Below are 19,299 nucleotides of genomic sequence, written 5' to 3'. Positions count from 1 at the left end.
ATCATTAAGTAACGTTAATAGACTGCAAGAGTGCTAGCTAGGTGACTGATTTTGTAGCTGATGCTCACCTGCCATAATTATATGTTTGTCATCCTCCCTAATTACAGGGGAGACAAAACAACAGCAGAGAAGTTAATCCTACAGCGGTCTGGGTACTGTTTCTTTTGTTTCTCAATGTTTCACTCTTTCATAGTCAATAAAACCTGCATACCAATAGTAAATTTCAAAAATATTTTTCTGTTCGAAAATAACATTGAGACAGGGGAGTTAGAAGATTGTAAAATCTATTTTCCTGACAAGAAATTTGGGCCTACACTTATGTAACATGTACTAGAAAGTAGAAGGAACATTAATATCAATTTGGATACTCCCTTGTCCTACCGAAAAGGAGACTTAACCAGCCTCGAAAGGAGGATAAGAAGATTGAACACTTCCAATCCTGTTTGACTTAATTCCATTGTGCTCTCAATCTCATAAAGATAAAGAAAACAGTCGCTTCAGTCTAATTAGTTAGGATGAATGCGGTCAATTTGCAATAAAGAGGTGACCATTACCATAAATATAAGAAAGTAGGGGGACCATACTCCTAGAGTAACTGAAAATTTAAGATGCCCCAACGAACAAACCAAGTTTAGTCCGAAGGATTTATAAAGACCTCCAGAGACAGAGCCTCTTCCCATCCTCACAAACCCAGCCAAAGAAAACCCATAAAACCCTCTTCTCCTTAACCCGGGGCGTAGAACACAGCCAGTCAATTGCCAATTTGCCATGGCTTTAGCAGAGAGAGTTGTGGCTCAGGCTCTTCTGCTAGTGATGGCTGCCTCGCTGCAGTTGTCCCATGCAGCTGTTTACAAGGTTGGAGACTCTGGTGGTTGGACCAGCATTGGCAATATAGACTTCAAGCAGTGGGCTGCTACTAAGACCTTCCAAGTTGGTGACATTATTCGTAAGTTACCCCTAAGTTTGTCCTTTCTAATTACTCTCTGCTAGAATTCTAGGTGATCATTCAATATTTAGCTTACTTTTGCTCCATTTTTCATCTCTAATTGGATACCCTCTTAGCGAATAGTTTTATGGGTATACTGAAGCTCTTCCTAACAAAAGCTTCGTTCTTTACAAGCATGTTTTACCTCTTGCTATTTTCTTCCCATTATGGTCCACCTCTTCCAATTATTTTGTGTTAAAGGGAATTTCCAGGAGTTAAACTTCCAAGCAATTTCCTGCAAGATTTCCCTGTGATATAATATAGTTCTCTGATAAATGTTCCCTGTATGTAGAGGCAAAACCTAGGATACTTCTGCTTCCTTGTTTTGTCTTTCGGGTACCCTCCAAGACCTGATGTTTCTTTCCCTCCGGCTCTTTTCAGTTCAATCCATTCAGCCATCCTTCCATCCATCATTACTCGTAAGCACTTGGAAAGAAACTTTTGTTGTAGGGTACAGCATGGAAGACGCATGGAAAACAGACATAAAATATTTTTTTCAACCGTCATAACTCACACGGACACGGGCACCAACATCCAACAACTTGTTGGGGTCCAATGTCCAGTGTGGTCCCGCAACCCACACATTATTCTCTCCAATTCCACTTTCGCATGCCTCTGTCATCATAGCTGACACTCCACATTGAAAGCCTAGCCAAGTTTTGCCATGTCTGGTAGGGTGTCAAATCCATCCATTCAATATTGCCTAAAACTACAAAAAGCGAATTAAAAATATCTCTATCTTTATTTCTTTTGATGAATTAAAGTTCAAAATTCAGATAGTGTACTTCCCCTCCTTTTTTTCTAGCTACTCTGAAGACATATGTCTAGGTACAATTTATAAGTATAAATACACGTGCATTAAAAACGTAGAAAGCATTAGTATATTTCAATCTAAATCTAGAAACCATTTTGCTATTTATCTGATATTTACAGGTAACCAACAACCCTATAATTGCTTTTGCCCTGAGTCCGACAGAATAGCATCATTGAGAAAAGACAAAAGCGGTGGCAAGATACAACTGCCTCGTGAAGTTTAGGTTATTATGAAATTTTGGGCTATTAGCAAGGTTGACAAATTAGCTTGGTTATGGGGACAAACTTTCCTATCATGTTCGACAACTTTTTTGATGGCAAAAGCGGGGGGGTGGCCTAGCTGTTCATGCTTAATTATGTTCATCCATGTGCCTTATCACTAATTTTTAGCACATGGGTTCTTCAAACATAATTGGATCATTGTCAAAATAAAAATAAAAATAAAACCAATAAACAAAATATAATAGGATCTCCTAGCTGTGTGTGAAAATTCAATAACACCGATGTTAATGACATACAGATTTTGAGTACAATGCTCAGTATCACAATGTGATGCGAGTAACCCATCCGATGTACAGGGCCTGCAATGCCACAGCCCCTTTGGCCACCTATACCACTGGCAATGACACGATTACCATTACCACAAAAGGCCACCACTATTTTCTCTGTGGTGTTCCTGGTCATTGTCAAGCTGGACAGAAAGTTGACATCAACGTGCTTCGCATATCGGAAACAGCTCCAACTCCATCTCCATCTGGACTTAGCCCCCCTCCATCATTTCCTTCAGTTGGTATTCCTGCACCTTCGCCCAGCAAGGCTACCTCTTTGAAAGCTTCGAAGGGGAGTTTCAGTAAGCTTGGTTTAGCAATGGCTGCTTTTGCAGTTTTTGTATCAGGTTTTCATTAAACAATTTTAGTTTGATTGTTCTGTTGAGTTACATTAGGGTCTTGTGGGGATTTCCGGTGATGTTAGTATACTTTTTTTTGTAAGGTCGTTGGTTACAGTGACACGTATTCTCAAGAAATACTCTAATAATTGTATGATCAATATATTACTGAGTAGCTCCTTTATGGACGAAGGCCTGCTAAAGTGCCTCGATTTTTTTCGGCTTTTATTGTTGTCTTTTGTCTCAATAAATTCAGGAGTCATATTAACTATAAATGCTAATTGATGAATTGAAGTTCCATAGAATATATTTCTTGAAGGATTCAAAAGTTTAAATCCATGTCCAAAAATTCAGTTGACTTATCAAATCAAGCAAATTGTACAAAGTTAAAACACGAAGAATAACGATAGTAACTCCACCTCCTTCAGGCCATCATATCTTCTCTGAATTTGTTGGTTTTGAGCTTCAGCTCCCTCCATCACCAACCATGAACCTTTTCCAGACAGGGTGTTTCTTCCAGACTCTGTCAACCATGACATCAATGGGGACATTCTTTGTCTCTGGCAATAGGAACAGCACAAACAATCCCATGGCAAATATCCAGGCGGCGAAGAAGAAAAATATGGAGGCACGCAAATGACACATCATTGACAAGAATGCTTGAGCTATAATGAAGGTGAAGAGCATGTTGGAGCTAACTGCAAATGCAAACCCTGCGGTCCTTGTTTCTAGAGGGAATGTTTCACTCGGTATCAGCCAACCGAGAGGACCCCATGACCAAGCAAAGGACATAACAAACAAACAGACCAGCGTCACAACAAAAGCTGCTTGCGTTTTTGTCAGTGAATCTTTGGAGTGCAAGTGAACTAGAAGGATTGCTCCAATTGCAGTCTGCATCGCATAACTTGCTATCAGGACTCGACATTGAAAAATAGGAGATACTGATGTATAAAATTCTACATAAATACTTATGGTAAATCATAATCTTTAATGTAGCAAAACTGATGCATACCTGGCATATAAACATCTGAATACAGGCTTGGAGAAGTAGTTTTCTCCTACCAATCTTATCAACTGCGTAGACAGAGACCAGAGTACTAAGAACATTTACGGTTCCAGTAATCACAGAGGACAGCAACGAAGCGTCATTCTTGAATCCAACAGTTTGAAACAAGACAGGAGCATAAAACATGATGGCATTGATTCCTGTAAACTGTTGAAAAACTTGAAGCATGATGCCTATGATCAGAGGGGGCATGCTGGAAAGCTTCATGAGTTTCTTGAAAGGATGCTTCACTTCCTGGGCAATTTTACTGGCCCTCACAATCTGGTCAAATTCAGAATCAACTTCATCGACACCCCTAATCTGTTTCAGTGTTTTATGTCCCGCTAACTCCTTTCCACGCTCGACCAGGCTCGCTGGTGTTTCAGTGATGATCAAGGAACCTATGCACAACATGGTGGCTGGTACGCCTGCAAGCCCCAAAGATACTCTCCATCCATATGGATGCATCTTTAATGTGCCATAGTTCACCAGATTCGCGAAGAATATCCCTATAGTTACAAAAAGTTGAAAGAGAATGTTCACAGCTCCACGATGCTGGACTGGGGCTATCTCTGACAGGAACAATGGAACAGCCTGCCAAATACTTTCAAAGTCACTAGACAAATAGTTAAAAATGAACTTTGAACCATTTTAGGCGTAAATTTTATTTACTGTCAAACATTAATTATACTTCATTGCCAAAGCCAACGCCAATGCCAAGGAGAATCCTCGCAATGATCAGCATCCAGAGGTTCTGAGCAGCAGCACTTAAAGCAGCTCCCCCAAGGAAAAATGCGGATGCCAAAAGAATCGTAGGCTTTCGGCCAAACTTGGTGCAAACCTTTGATGCGGCAAAGCTTGAAACAAGAGCAGCCAGGTACAATGAAGATGTAAAAAGCTGAAGATTCTGATCATCATATTTGCAATAATTGTTTTCCTTAGCATGCATCTTTCTTTCATGGACTTTGGGAAAGAATTTAATCAGAAAGTCGTCCATGGCTGTTACTCCACCTGCATTTATCAACAAATTCGTACAATAAAAAAATGTTATCCAATATTCAAAGCTCATATGACAACATATATAGCATGATTGAATTTAAACTTTTTTTTATAAATTACCCCTTTTTTTTTTTTGCTTGCGGTTTCATTTCTTCTGTATTTAAACATTATAAAATTAAAAACAAATTATTTCTAATTACTTGAAAACACATTACTAATTATCTAAAAATTCATTTATTAACCCAAATTATACATTATAATGGTTAAATATAAAAACTAGGCAATAGCTTAACCATAACCACTAGATATCTACTAATTTCAAAAATACAATTTAAGCTCGAATTTCTTCATCTTAAATTGGGTGCTTTGTGAATCAGTTGTCATGTTGGATTATATCATATCCTATTATGAAGATCACATATGAGAAAAAAGGGAAAAAATAATTGTAAAAGTGACGTGAGATTTAGATAGAGATTTAAGTGAATTGTATATTTTTTATATAAAAAATAATTAAAAAAATTAAATTACTGATTAAAGACGTAAAGCATAAGTCCAGGAAAAAAATGGGGATCAAGTGGTTATAAGTTATAAGCAGAAGCCACATATGCAATTCCTTCATCACCCTATAAAGTGAGAAAAAGAAAAATCATGGCTCCAACACTACAGTTTTTCATCCTTGTATACTTATTTCTCTGGGTCAGTGTTTCTCATCATCTGTAACTCAAATTCTCCATAATTAACACTAACAATTTTAATGTAAAAAGATAAAGAAAATTGGATAAATTAAAGAACACGGTAAAACCTGAGATTCCAATGTCGTAACCAAACATAAGGCCACCAAAAGCTGCAAGAATCCAACATACTACAACATAAAGAGTGATCTTTGATGGGTAGTCCTCAGTCTCTGCAGTCATCTCTTTACCTCCCGCGATGTGGCAACCAAACCTTGAGCAATCCGAAGAAACAAACAAACAAACAGAGTGGAGTAAAACTGCTAGGAAGCAATTAGGTTGATTTCACATTAATGGAGAGGGTTTTAATTGGTTTTTGGGCTATAAAGTTTATAGCAATGTTATTAATAAGGTCATGAATTTGGAAATACTTATTCGTCATTCAATATCATCGGTAATTATGCCAAGAATTTGGTGCTGGAATTCATATGTATATGGACATTACAGGTATATATATGAATTTCTATTTAAGGAAATATATATTTGGTTAGTATGGATGATGACACGTGAGAGTAAGACCATTCTTATCTTTTATGGTAGTTTGACGAGGTAGAATTCTTGCTATTTTTTCCATTTTGGTCGATTGAGCTTTTTTGGTCGTTTCCAAGTTTAATGCTTTTTCCTTTTGTCTCTTTAAGTTACTGGAGGAAACAAGAAATTGTTTATTGGGCCTTAAAGTGAGCTTGATAAAATTATTGTGACATAATATTTTTAAAAAATTAAATAAATTTTTATGCTTCAATTATTTTTAATTAATTTTTTATATTTTTATTTTAAATTAAATAATTGTTAATCAAAGTGTTAATTGTTGTTTTATATCCATATAACGTAGATATAAAGAGTAAAATAAACCATATGATCGTGTGAACATGTCATACCATTATCCGTTATGATATGTCAGTATATCACACTAACGTCACATAATATGGAGTAATAAGTGATATTTTGATTAAACTATTAGCTATAAAAGTTTGATTGATCATTTTGATTAACAATAATTAGTAAACTCTTAGTTTTAAGTGTTTAATTGAATGTAATAAAAAATAATAGTTTATTTGAATTTTTTTAAATAATTAAAAGACTTTTTTAAGTACTATGTTGATTATAATTTATGAGTTAAGATTGAAGTAGAGATTTTTTTAAATTAAATTCTTAGAGTATATAAAATATAATAAATAAATGATGAATGGTGAGAAATAATTATCATAATCATTTTGTGTAAGAAAGAAGAGATTAGAATTAGTGGGACAATTTTTTAAATGAGAAAATACGTATAGATACAATTATACATGATCAATCATATTCATACATATATATATATATATACATATATATATATATGTATATATATAGACTCAATGAGTTTGGGACCCTTTAACTCGATGCAATCCATATATTTGGGCCAAGCTTGAAAATACTAGAGCTCATAGAGAGTCGGTCCATCCCTCGTCCGTTTTTTATACCTTAAGAAGCGATGCGAAATTCTTTGGGTTTTCTCCTTTATTTTCCAATAAAAGGAAAATGCTGGTAGCTCAAAACAATATGAAAACCGTCGTTCCGGACTGGCACTGGCTTATGCGTCAAACACTGCCCCATTAACAGCAAATTTACAAGGAAAAAGAAAGAAAACCAGAAATTTTATTGGTGCTTTGGTCATTCTATGTACCCTCGCAATGAGGCAGCTACGTCAAAAGATCAGACAACCTTAACTTCTGCCTTGCACACATCATTTACCCATGAAACGGCTCCAGAACCAATGTTGCTTCCAGACTTCGTCAACCATTGAATCAATGGGCACACCTTTGGTCTCGGGCAACAAGAACCAGGTGAAGGATCCCATGATGATAATCCAGGCAGCGAAGAAGAAGAAGATTCCGGCTTGCATGTTGCATAGCATTGACAGGAAAGCTTGAGCAATGATGAAAGTGAAGAGCATGTTAGAGCTGACTGCAAAGGCAAAACCGGCGGTTCTAGTCTCGAGAGGGAAAGTCTCGCTAGGAATTAGCCAACCGAGAGGTCCCCATGACCAGGCAAAGCCCATGACAAAGAGACACACGAGGATCACCACAAAAGTTGCCTCGCCACGCCCAAGATTATCACCCGTGGGTTTCAAGTCTTTTAACAGGATCACACCAATAATACTCTGCAGCTCAAATAAACTTTTTAAAGTAAGAAAATCATAGTATTTAAGGTCCCGAAATGGAATTGAAAAGGACGAGAGATCAGACTGGAAACCTGGGTAAGGAACATCTGAACACAAGCTTCAAGTAGCAGAATTCTCCTGCCAACCCTATCCACTGCATAAACTGAGAAAAATGTACTAACCACATTGACAACTCCAGTAATAACAGCGGAAGCCAATGCGGCATCATTCCTAAATCCCATAGTCTGGAAGAGAACGGGAGCATAGAACATGATTGCGTTGATTCCAGTGAATTGCTGGAAAACTTGCAACAAGATGGCAATGACTAGCGGGGGTCGGCTTGCTGGCTTCATTAGTTTGCGGAATGGGTGTTTTTCTTGCCTTGCCATCTCACAAGCATGTACAATTGAATCAAACTCGTCGTCAACATTTTCGACACCACGGATCTTCCTGAGAACTTGCCTTCCTTTCTCAACTTCGTCACGTTCAATAAGGCTGGTCGGAGTCTCACAAATGACAAAAGATCCCACGCAGAGGACCAAAGCAGGGACACCGGCAAGGGCAAGAGAAATTCTCCATCCATGAGAATGGATACCTGATGTCCAGTAGTTTATCAGATTGGCTACTAAAATTCCAATAGTAACGAAGAGTTGGAATGCGATGTTGATTGCTCCACGAATCTTTGGTGGAGCTAACTCGGATAAGAAAAGTGGTACTGCCTGAAATATATTATAAACAATTAGTAGTGTAATTCACAAGGATTGGTTGATGGATGATGATTAACATTATTAGCTTAGTATAATGGGACGTGTACAGGTTTCTTACTTGATTTGCAAAACCAACACCACAGCCCAGAAGAATTCTCCCTATAATTATCATTTCTATGTTCAGACCTCCAGCAGTCAAAATTACTCCTATCAAGAAGAAAATTGATGCAATCTGCATGGTGCGTTTCCTGCCAGCTTTTGAGCTGACCCTTGAAGCTGCAAAACTGGCTAACAGAGCAGCAAGGTACAAGGAAGATGTGAATAGCTGGAGGGACTGGCTATTATATTTGCAGTAGTTGTTTTCATGTGCATGTCGCTTCCTTTCATACACAACCGGGAAGAATTTTTTCAAGAAATCATCCATGGATGTTACTCCACCTGTCGATCCAAATGAATTTCTTAGCACAAATTATGCAGCCAAAAAGAAGAAAAAATTTCCTTGGAACTAAGATAAAAGAAGACAATGATTTAATTCAAGCCAAAAACCTGAAATGCCAATGTCATATCCGAACATCAAGCCTCCAAAGGCTGCTATGATCACACAGACTATGACGTAGATCGTAAACCTGCCTTCATGTTCTGGCATGTCGCCATGGCTTGCTACAACTGCTGGCATTTTCTCCTCTCCTCAAATATTATAATAGAGTAGAAGTTTCCTTTTTAACGAATCAAAATCCACAAGAATAGTTAGGGAGAGGATAAAGCAAGGCAGGAATCAGGACCAAGACTAATATTTATTGTGATAAAATATATAGAAGTTTGAATCCTCTAATATACAAAGTTCAGTTGAACACCTTCTGCATGGTTTATATACAGAAGTTGAGAGTGCAACAGAAATCTAAAATTGGCCTCTTGTTCAAACTCGAAGCCCCGCAAGTTGTCCCAACAGTTTTGAGCATTTGACCTACTGTTTTCTAATTTTATCCTTGACCCGAGCTTAGTCAGATTCCGGAACGAGCAAATTGTGCTAAAACCCGACAGTACTAGACAGATAAGATAAATCTCCTTTTTCCTGTCTTTGAAATATTTATCATAAAATAATACTCAACAGTTACTCTACGTCAACTAACTTTCATTTGGCTTCCTTTCCACTTCATAAGCATGCATGCGTCTTATCAACCCAACTTCTTTTTTTTTTTTGAGATATTATGTAATTATTATTTAGCATTAGAAAGCTCAAATGGAATTAATTCCCCATTGTTATAATAATCGACTATATGGATGGAAATAGTGCACTTTATTGACAATATCACGAGTTAAATCAATGAAAGCAAAGTCATTTGTTAGATCTCTTACCATTCATTCAGAATTATCAAAATTCTAATATTTTTATTTATATCTAAATTCTATACTATATATAAAGTAATTCTTTAATCTTTTTCCATCTTAATCTCAATATTTTTCTGATACTTTCTTCTTCTTCTTCTTTTTTGTTTTATTTTTTGGAGATTTGTTGATTGCACCTTCATGCTGAGTGAGGAATGAGGGCTGAGGATATTTGAACTTTAAACCTGATACAAATCAAGAGTGTGAGAGACATCCATTAATTAATTCCATCTTTGCCAGTCAAGCATATAGGAGTAGCATCACTGTCCACTTCAATACAAACAATTCCACTAACCTAACCCTCAGATAATTTTATGCAGAAGAGGAAAGAATTTAAACTTGGGGTCAGAAAATGGTAGAAGAGAAAAAAAAATTTGTATCATCTAGGTGTATGATTTTGATCTTGAACCAAAAGACCATTGAGAAGTGGGCGCTCTGCATCTGCATTCCCTACCAACGATCTTTCCTCACGTCGCTGACCTCTGCCATCAGAATTTTCAAGGGAAAGATTCAGACAAGTGAAAACACATGCAAGAATTAGGGGTTCAATTTGAGAAAGAAAACAAGAAAACGAAAAAAAGGAGCCATTAGTGTGGAATAAACATCTCTGTACAATTAATCTCAGATTGCATGTCCATGCCCATCAAACAGTTCCACCAGAAAGGTTTTGGGCAAATTAGAACTCAACAATTTAATGTACTAAAATCCTAATTAAAAAAAAAATCCCAAACTAAATAGAATAAGAAAAATAAAATCCTAAACCAACTATAATTAGAAAAACTAAATTAAATAAAATAGAATTCTATAGATGCGCCTGCATCACATCACATCATGGATTATTTCTATATAGAGAAGATAATTAGCGAGGATAATATGGTTTTGATTTTGAGACATAGGAATAAGCCCACTATCTCTTTCAAAAACACCTCATTCACATTGAAAAACCCATATCTAAAGCTGTCACTAGACATAGAATTGAAATGTAACACCCTACGTTACACTTGAGTCTACACATACGAGTAAGAAATTTTAAAGTTGGAAGAGATTGCCTTATAATCAAAACTGGAAAACGATCTTACTATTCTGCCCCAAATCTGGACTTGCGTAGCACATTGTCCATTCATAATTAGGCAGATTAAAATTTTTCATCCTTGAGATTTATGCACATTACTACATTGTCACTCGAAAATGAGTCACTGATACCTCTTTAAAGTCTGTTTGGCAAGGTTAAACAGGTGTGAAATTGAGATTGTGATTTCTGCACATTCTCATTAAATTAGGATTTATATCAAACAAAAATTCCTGAAATCCATATAGGGATTACTTCAGTCATTTCATCATAACTTTGACAGCTCATTCCCTACCTGTGATAGAGCATATTTCAAGTTATCAATTAAGAAGTTTTAAACCACCTCAGCTTAATTCCCTACTGGACAAAATAAAGCTCGACTATTAAGCCATATCCACTGGAAAGAACAAATCCTTAGCTAACTTAAGGTTCATATGAGCCTCTGAAAGAGTGTCACGACGACAGAAATCACTAAATAGATGTAAAGCAGCATTGAGACCTTACACTAGTTGATTGGAGCTCCACAGTAGCTGAATCATCATTTTCCTGCAATGCAAATAATCAAAGTTCAATTATTGCAGTCAAGCTACAATCTTAAGAAGAAGCTGATGCAGCTAGAAATACCTCCTCGATCAGCAGATCCTTTCTGGTAATCACACCAATCACATGAGATGCACGAGGAACAACAAATATATGTCTCAATCCTAGTTGGCGGAAAAGATTGTAAACCTGTACACAAACATTAAACACCTCATAAGATACCAAAATAAATAGCAAACAAACATAAAAACCTGTTAAAAAGAAAACTGAAAAAAATCACCTTTGTTAAAGACATATCTTCAGGTACAACATACGGCGAGGGATTCAAAAACGGTGCAAGATCTATGTACATTTCTAAATCATCTGAACTAAGATAAATATCATTTATTGATAGTCCTTTACTTGAAACAGGTTTAGCAAATTCACTAAAATTGTGCCTGTAAATAAAGGGAGCCATTTAGTCTTCAGCTCAACTGAACAAAAAGCCAGAATTACACAAATAAGAAGTTAGACTAACAACAAATCTCTGCTCACCTAATTGCTCTGGATCCACCTTTGGGATCACAAGGTAAAGGACTATGCTGGAAATCTATCTTAGATTGAAGAAGTACCAGTAGGTGACTGCATTATAAACAAAGTACACTAGTTAGTTCTTTTAAGTATGTTTCTGCTCTTCTCAAAACAAAAGGATCCTTCTGCTCTCCAACATATAGAGCAAAATATCCAGGAGTGAAAGTAAGTCATTTATTGTACCTCCGAAGCATAATTCCAATAACAAGTGGTTCTCCATTTCTTGTGTGATCAATCACCTAGGTAGGGTGAACAATTAAACACAATTTTCAAAATTGCTAACATTAAACAAGAGAAACAAGTGACGGGAATGCTAAGCTTACAGGAAAGCCATTATGTTTGTTGCAGCGCAAAATAGAAACCACATCTGCAACCTTTACAACCCGAGGAAGTGAGAGGACCTAGAAAGGTAGAAAAACAAGCAACTTAGGGCTCAAAGCATAAGGGCCAGGTCGAAGTGCTTGAGATGATTGTTATGTCACACTGCAAAACCATGCCATCTTTTCGAGTGCAACATCATTTAAAAGGATCAATCAACTCACCTTCTGGTTTCCACAGGCTTCCCTGGCAGTCATTTTCCGCATCTCATACTTGGGTCTCGATTCCAGCAATGGAATGCCCCTCAATCGTGCTTGTTCTTCATATAAACCTTCATTAAAAGCATCGCCAACAGCCTGGGAGGGAAAACGACTGAGGACTTTTTGAAGATCAATCAAGAACTGGGCAAAGCTATCAGTAACAAAATTCATACCTTCGATATGAGAAGAACAAGCATGATAAGAGGTAAAAGTTTCAAGTTATTTGTGATTTCAACCATAATAACACACAGTGATACCGTCATCCGCATGGAACCCCCAAGAAAAGAAGCAGCTCCCAAAAGTGCATACCTGCAAATCCACCAAGATACAGAGCATCTCAGCAATGAAACTGTGCAGTATGTAACAAGAAAGTGAGAGTCTTACAAATCACTGAACAAAAACACATAAAGTAACACTATAAAGAAAAATGCTATAATTGACAGCAAAAACAGATCATAAAATGAGCACTGTAGAACTTAGGATCTCTCTTTTATTTTTTACAAGTTCATTTCACATCTAAATTGACTAATTACAGCCTTTTTAGGAAACTTCAGCACTATTTCTTCCACATTTTATGATTAAAAAATATCATATTAATTCATAGTGCTCAAGAATAACCATTTGCTTAGTTTACAGATGCTTGGATCCGATTTCCAAAAGAAATTTGGTAAAAAAAAAAAATGTAAAATTGTAATAGCGAGGAATATAAATCTGATTGATCAAATTCCATAGAACTAAAACAAATATTATACTTACGTTCCCTCTTCAATGTTGAGCTTCTTGTAATGGTTAACAGTGAAAATGCCAACAAGACGGCCATATGTTGATCCTATCATTATTCCAGGAACAAATTGACCAGCTGGAACAGCAGTACCAAATGTCACTACTGCTAAGGTATAGAACATAACCTGAAAATCATTTGAAAAGAAAAAAAATAGAAAATCAAACAACGAATGATTTCGGGGATAAAAATATTGACCAATGACTTCAGTTAAGCATATAAATAGTTAAAATATAATCAAAACTGTTACCTTCTAGAAGTTCTCGACAATGAAATTTAGTAAGTTATTCCCTAAAAGCCTTCAATTCTTTAAATTGTAACCCATATCAAAAAACATTCAAAGGATATAATATGAAAACTACTATATATTCTTAATAACCATCCATTTTCTACAGAGGTTTCCACTCCCTTTCCTCACTCTTTCTGATTAACTTATTAACACATTCTTTCCTTTTAAAAAGAAGGAAAAAAGAGAGGTGCAAAAGGACTGCAACATGGTGTAGGCAACATTAATATCTTAGCAAAACAGGGAACACAAGGAACACAAGATCAGATACCAGAGGCAGATTTTCTCAGCAAAATAGACTGCCATAACCTCAGAATAATTTGGACATATTATACCTTCTGCTGGCATCAAATACTTTAAATCTGATTCAGTTTGCCTCTATTCACCTTTTTTATCCCCTATTTTGCCATACTCTTTAGCTAGCCTCAGCAGGGGAAGGGAAGATGTCCTCCTCATAACAAGTTCTGTGTCCCTCCAACCCACAATTTACATTAAAATTTCCCTTCTATGGAATCTAGAATGGGAATGAAATTGGTTTAGGGTTCTTAATTTAACAAATAAGACCACTAACAGACAGACTTGGAAGACAAATAGGTAGACCATACTAATAGGAGACATGCAGCATACTAACCTTACAATATCATACATAACCACATAGACTAAACAGGTTTTAAATATATTAGAAATATACTTGCAAGGAAGTCAACAAGTTCACAGAGCAATACCAAAAATGTCAATAAGCTTTGGGTACTGAACTCATGAATTGTTTTTGCACTAAACAAATTTCTGATGGCATCATCCTGTGACAAAAGTATAAACCTGTTAAAATATAAACTAGCAAGGCGACTAGCATTTCAAAGAAAAGGACATATTTCAAAAGATCCAAAAAACCTGAGTATTGAAGAAGATAGTCGCAAGATCATTGTATTCCTTGTCCTTACTGCAGTAGAACTGCAGAAAAAATTAAATCAGATTGAGGAGAAATAACTACAATTTCAAGCAAACAAAACCTCAAAGAAAAGACAGAAATAAAAGAACAAAATGTTTTCTCTCCCCACAATAACTACTCATGTAAGAAAATATATAATCACATGACAATGATGGTTCTCAAGATAAATGCACTCAGAAGGGGAAAACATTTTCAGACAAATAAAAAACTAAGCCAAAGTTAGAATTTGGAAAGCTGAGATACTCTTCAATCAAAACCGAGTCCATTTTGAAAAGGATACTTAAGGTTCAATAATAACAAGAAAGTAACTCGAAAGTATAGCTGGATGCAGTTCCTGTATTCTTGCATTCAGCAAACACAATCAGGTTTCAATGATTCTCTTGGTAGAAATTTTTAGCAATATAATAACAGGGCAAAACCACAATCATTATAGTCAAATAGATTTAAACTGAATAGAAAAAACATTTACAAAAGAAAAATGCATCATGACTGAAGCATATCTTACATTTACGTAATTCCCATACATTCCAGGAGCACGTGGACATTCAATTTCAGAGTCAGGATCTGAGTCAGGGCACGGACTGCATTTTCTCAGAAGTGGTAGTCCAAAAGATATAACTGATGTTATCACAGAGATGAGGCATGCTTCATATATCTGCAATGTATTTTTTTCGGACACCCGGTAAGGAGGGGGTGGTTAAAAATATAAGATAACTAAACTTCATTGAGAATTCAAGCAATTACTACAGTTACTAGAATTCCTCACCTTGACTCGACTCCCTTTCTTGTGCAAATAATTCCGTCGCCAGCGAGTTACATAAATAGTCAGTTGGTTAAATAAAGCTCCTGGGCTCAATCGAAAAATAAATAAATATTAATAAAAAGGACACTATAAACAAACCAATATAAAAAATTAAAAATAAGATTAAAGATCATAAGAACAGATGTGAAACCCAATTAAAAAAGCTCTACCTAGTAGACCTCCAATGACTCCAATAACAGCCATCGGCAATAATTCCTCAAAAGAGTAGTCCTCTTGACCACTACAAAAGGAGAAAGAAAGGGAAAAAACGTTGGAAGCAGTTAGTCCAAAAGCCAAGCAAAAAGTTCAAGAACGGGTTGATAAGCAAAAGCTTAAGTTCAGATCCTAACTCTGATATATCCCATATTATGAAGCCACCAGAGCCAAAATGTCCACAGTTTCCACTTTTACACCATCCCATTGCAGCACGCACCACAACAGCCACAATTGCAGAAGTGAAAAAGACACGCCACATTAGTTGGCTCCTCCACCTTCAGAAGGCAAAATTCAAATGAATAGAAAGTTAGAGTTGAATACGTCTATGCATATGCACATAACATATATGCGTACAAATCTTATCTGCACTTACACATGCTAAGACACACATAAAAATACAGTAAAATTAATTAAAAATGTACATGTCAGTATCAAACATAAAAGTGCTTGTGCATACACTTAAAAGTAACCAAGAACAAAAATTCTTTACCAAGATGTAACCTCTTCCAATGCAAATAATACACCCCCAACTGGAGCTCTAAAAGCAGCAGCAACTCCAGCTGCACAGCCACAGGTTACCTTTTCAAAACATTACACAAATAAAGAAAATGAGCACAAATCTAGAGGTATATCACCTCCATTATTAGGAAAAAGCATGACCGTATACATCTAAATTCCAATTAAAGCAACCAATATCAATAGGGATCACAACATAAGATAATGAAAACATATACAATATTAAAAAGATTCAGAAGTCGAGGAGTAAAACTGTACCCTAGGAGGATTCATCTTTTAAAAGCTATACATGCATGCCAGGAAGGCATTCTCATTTATGACTTTTTCAAAACTATCAATCAAAAAGACATTCTTATACTCACAAGATCACGGCGATCCCGGTCGCTCTTGAAACCTTGAAGCCACCTGGAACTTAGATGATATTTTGTGGATCCACCCTGAATCAACCCATAACATGAAATGAAAAAATTTGGCATGTGTGGCAAGTTTTGAAGAGATGCTAGCCATACAACATCAAGAATGCTCAACAAGGCAGAAGAACATATATACTATAATTAAAATACACTACTATCACATTCCAAGACTGCAACTAACAAATAAGTGCAGTGCAAAATCATACCTCCTCCCTTCACGGGGGAGAGAGGGGGGGTAGGGGGGGATCATTTGAACTACGTGTAACTAATCAAGTCACTTGATTGCTCTAAACTTGTGTCATTTCAGAGAAAATTATGGTGAAAATTGTATCCTAAACATTAGCATACTTCGAATACTAAATGCTTACTTGTCCAAGCAAAGAAGCAATACAAGCGCCAGTATGGACAAGAGGACCTTCTTTGCCCAGAGCTAGACCACCTCCAACTGAACCAATACTTCCAAATATCTGCAAATTAGAATGAGAAGAATTCAATTGAAACAGATCTAGAAACATATTAAAAGATGTAGGTGTGGTTGATAAACCTCAAAAACCCCAATCTGAAAGAATTTTAAAAAATTAATTCTTCAAAATTTATCCATTAAAAAGACTATAAAGTGACCACTAATTTATGATTAATCAGTCGCAATATTATGTTGGCCAGGTTATCATACCTTTCCAATCAAGGTTCTGAAAAGAAGGATACCGGGAATATCAATTCCTGAGGATAAGATAAGAATTGGATCATCAGCCTATGCAACACTTGGGATAGCTCATTAATGAGTATAGTAACAAGAACAGAATGAAAAATCTAAACTTACCATTTAAATAACCCTTGATTTCAGGAATACCAGACCCTGCTGCTGCTGGTGCAAATTGGGTAATGATATATACAGAAGAAAAAACTAAAGCTAAGTTGATTAAGATGTAAATTAGAAAACCAGCTAGATATGACTTTTGTATTATGTTAAAGGTCAAGGCAAACTTCCATCCAGCAAAGTTTTCAACAGAAATATTGATGAACACTGCCGCTAATCCAGTACCTGAAAGCGATAAAAAAAAAAAATCATACACACAAAACCAAATACCACATGGAAAAAATAAAGTCATACAAAAAAGAGATGGAAGTTCAGTGCCTATGGTAACAAGAATTACTTAAAAGCAGAGCAATAAGAATTCCAATATTAAACCAGGTCAAGTAATGATTCATCACCGCTACATCCTTATTTGCCTAACACATTATGCAACTTAACAGTACCATTAATCACTCAAACACCATCCAAAATCTTTTCTCTAATAATCTTTAAGCTACCAATATTATGATGAACTTTTACTCTTTCTAAGCTAACAGTTAAAGTGATTCAGTTAAAGAAATGAAACTAAAATAACTATCACTCCATCCCCCAACTGAAAACCATCACGAGAAATACAACCTCAAAAATGTCAAAAGCAGCAGAACAAATGAATAAATTTAATTTATAAAAACTACAATATACAAAAGTGGAATCCGAATCGCTAAACAAAAAACTTACCAATGCCGATCAGCAAAGCGAAGAACCATTTCACCCCCACGTTATATCCAACAAAAAGTTTTCCTCTCTGTGCCTAAATTAAATTCCAAAAAAAAAAATCAATAACTTAACAGAAATTTGAGCTTTAATATTTGTATTTTTCTAAATAAAAAAGTACCTGTTCTTCTCGATAAGCGTAATTTTCAAGAACTTCATAATCAAGGCTCTCGACGCAGTTCTTATTGCTTTCACTACTCAAGAGTCCAGCACCTTCGAGCTCACCTTCTTCTGAATGTGGAAGCCGAGACCAAACAAACCTCGCCGTTTCCATACCGTTTTGGAAATGATTCGATAACATGATCGATCGATTTGAATCGATCGATCTCTTTAAACGAACCCTAAAAACCCTAAGCTCCCACCGGATCACTCCACAGCCAAAGCTCCAGCTCCGAAAAGAAATCTCAAAACAAATTGAGAATTGACAAGAAAAAAAGAGTAGAAAATTATAAGAGAATATTTTTGGAAATGGAAATCTTTGACAATTGGAAATCTAAAGAGAGATTCTGGCGTAGGAACGTAATCGACTATCTCTTTTTCCTTTTTCTTTTCTTTTGGAAATTAGAGTTTCTAACTGTTACCCTTTTTTTTTTTATAGATGTCTTTGCGGTTTCCGGTTGAATTTGACTTCCCGAATTCGGAAATTTGACTCCCGTTCTGTAGCTTCGCGGCGAAGTGCTACCATTGCGCCACGAGGAAGGATCTGGTACAGCTGTACTTCATGTGAGGTTTTGTGTTCTTTTTTTCTGGCGGTTGGATTTTGTTTTATGGGTTTGTGGACGGTGACGTGGATGATGGATGTTTGGAGAGAGAATTTTGTTAGAGAATAATAACTCGAGGTAGTGCGCTGCGGACCAAACCTTGAGGTAAGATGTTAACAATTTTAATTTCTTTTTCTTTTTCCTGAACAAACACAATTTCTTTATTGCATTTTATTTTTTTCTATGTTCTTTTAACTATATATTAAGAGTTAATTATATTATGAAAATAAAAAAATTATTTAATCATAATTTTAACATAAGAATAATAAAATTAAAATTATCTTATCAATTGCATGTTTTGTCAGGAAAATGGCTATCTCTACGTCTAAGCAACATTTGTTTCTTCCTTTGGTTGTCAAATACCCTAAAGAATAATCCTTTATTTGAAATTTCTGTTCTCCAAATCACTTAAAATCAAAAAATAATTAATATCAATTCCTCTCGAGAAATAACTTTTAAAAATAATAAAACCAAAATACTTTTTACAAATTTAAAAAATTACAATCTTGCTTATATAAAAACATTTTTTTTCTCTCTTCCTTCTCTCTCTCCATTC

General features: G+C 35.8%; 4 protein-coding genes across 6 annotated transcripts; 1 reads left to right on the top strand and 3 right to left on the bottom strand.

The window, feature by feature from the left end:
• Positions 633 to 2,912, top strand: LOC18602952 (mavicyanin). Its single transcript, XM_007034646.2, has 2 exons — positions 633 to 946; positions 2,319 to 2,912. Exons 1-2 carry the CDS (start codon positions 769 to 771, stop codon positions 2,702 to 2,704), a joined length of 564 nt encoding a protein of 187 aa, XP_007034708.2. The 5' UTR covers positions 633 to 768; the 3' UTR covers positions 2,705 to 2,912.
• Positions 3,008 to 5,642, bottom strand: LOC18602951 (sugar transport protein 8). The gene is made up of 4 exons (XM_018119114.1): positions 5,531 to 5,642; positions 4,421 to 4,740; positions 3,697 to 4,323; positions 3,008 to 3,575 (listed from the first exon to the last, which is right to left on the bottom strand). The coding sequence occupies exons 1-4, from the start codon at positions 5,640 to 5,642 to the stop codon at positions 3,150 to 3,152; spliced, it is 1,485 nt and encodes a 494-aa protein (XP_017974603.1). The 3' UTR covers positions 3,008 to 3,149.
• LOC18602950 (sugar transport protein 8) lies at positions 6,833 to 9,578 on the bottom strand. The gene is made up of 4 exons (XM_007034644.2): positions 8,856 to 9,578; positions 8,428 to 8,747; positions 7,695 to 8,321; positions 6,833 to 7,602 (listed from the first exon to the last, which is right to left on the bottom strand). Exons 1-4 carry the CDS (start codon positions 8,983 to 8,985, stop codon positions 7,186 to 7,188), a joined length of 1,494 nt encoding a protein of 497 aa, XP_007034706.1. The 5' UTR covers positions 8,986 to 9,578; the 3' UTR covers positions 6,833 to 7,185.
• Positions 9,882 to 18,643, bottom strand: LOC18602949 (chloride channel protein CLC-d). 3 transcript variants are annotated; one of them, XM_007034638.2, is made up of 23 exons: positions 18,104 to 18,635; positions 17,947 to 18,019; positions 17,236 to 17,457; positions 17,089 to 17,135; positions 16,784 to 16,882; positions 16,365 to 16,439; positions 15,977 to 16,065; positions 15,621 to 15,761; positions 15,441 to 15,511; positions 15,235 to 15,314; positions 14,974 to 15,123; positions 14,411 to 14,470; positions 14,245 to 14,319; positions 13,209 to 13,360; positions 12,626 to 12,761; positions 12,417 to 12,548; positions 12,198 to 12,275; positions 12,058 to 12,113; positions 11,839 to 11,925; positions 11,585 to 11,741; positions 11,389 to 11,493; positions 11,264 to 11,310; positions 9,882 to 10,177 (listed from the first exon to the last, which is right to left on the bottom strand). In XM_007034638.2, exons 1-23 carry the CDS (start codon positions 18,281 to 18,283, stop codon positions 10,075 to 10,077), a joined length of 2,415 nt encoding a protein of 804 aa, XP_007034700.2. In that variant the 5' UTR covers positions 18,284 to 18,635; the 3' UTR covers positions 9,882 to 10,074. The 3 variants fall into 3 exon arrangements, 2 of the variants coding, with proteins under 2 accessions (XP_007034700.2, XP_007034701.2); XM_007034639.2 differs by having other exon boundaries at positions 11,269 to 11,310; positions 18,104 to 18,283; XR_001927396.1 differs by lacking the exon at positions 11,585 to 11,741 and having other exon boundaries at positions 10,117 to 10,177; positions 18,104 to 18,643.

The sequence above is a fragment of the Theobroma cacao genome, chromosome 4 (genome assembly GCF_000208745.1).
Source record: "Theobroma cacao cultivar B97-61/B2 chromosome 4, Criollo_cocoa_genome_V2, whole genome shotgun sequence".
Taxonomy (NCBI): Eukaryota; Viridiplantae; Streptophyta; class Magnoliopsida; order Malvales; family Malvaceae; genus Theobroma; species Theobroma cacao.
This window is presented reverse-complemented; position numbering and strand designations above follow the sequence as displayed.

What these genes read in the sequence shown, in the direction of transcription:
- LOC18602952 (XM_007034646.2), top strand. Translation starts at nt 769, where the DNA reads ATGGCTTTAGCAGAGAGAGTTGTGGCTCAGGCTCTTCTGCTAGTGATG. An exon ending in CCAAGTTGGTGACATTATTC is followed by an intron (nt 947 to 2,318) that starts GTAAGTTACCCC and finishes AATGACATACAG; the next exon opens with ATTTTGAGTACAATGCTCAG.
- LOC18602951 (XM_018119114.1), bottom strand. Translation starts at nt 5,642, where the DNA reads ATGACTGCAGAGACTGAGGACTACCCATCAAAGATCACTCTTTATGTT. An exon ending in GCGTTGGCTTTGGCAATGAA is followed by an intron (nt 4,324 to 4,420) that starts GTATAATTAATG and finishes AGTATTTGGCAG; the next exon opens with GCTGTTCCATTGTTCCTGTC. An exon ending in TTCAGATGTTTATATGCCAG is followed by an intron (nt 3,576 to 3,696) that starts GTATGCATCAGT and finishes TATGCGATGCAG; the next exon opens with ACTGCAATTGGAGCAATCCT.
- LOC18602950 (XM_007034644.2), bottom strand. Translation starts at nt 8,985, where the DNA reads ATGCCAGCAGTTGTAGCAAGCCATGGCGACATGCCAGAACATGAAGGC. An exon ending in ATATGACATTGGCATTTCAG is followed by an intron (nt 8,748 to 8,855) that starts GTTTTTGGCTTG and finishes TTGGATCGACAG; the next exon opens with GTGGAGTAACATCCATGGAT. An exon ending in GTGTTGGTTTTGCAAATCAA is followed by an intron (nt 8,322 to 8,427) that starts GTAAGAAACCTG and finishes AATATATTTCAG; the next exon opens with GCAGTACCACTTTTCTTATC.
- LOC18602949 (XM_007034638.2), bottom strand. Translation starts at nt 18,283, where the DNA reads ATGTTATCGAATCATTTCCAAAACGGTATGGAAACGGCGAGGTTTGTT. An exon ending in ACGCTTATCGAGAAGAACAG is followed by an intron (nt 18,020 to 18,103) that starts GTACTTTTTTAT and finishes AATTTAATTTAG; the next exon opens with GCACAGAGAGGAAAACTTTT. An exon ending in CTCCAATCAACTAGTGTAAG is followed by an intron (nt 10,178 to 11,263) that starts GTCTCAATGCTG and finishes TTCTGATGGCAG; the next exon opens with AGGTCAGCGACGTGAGGAAA.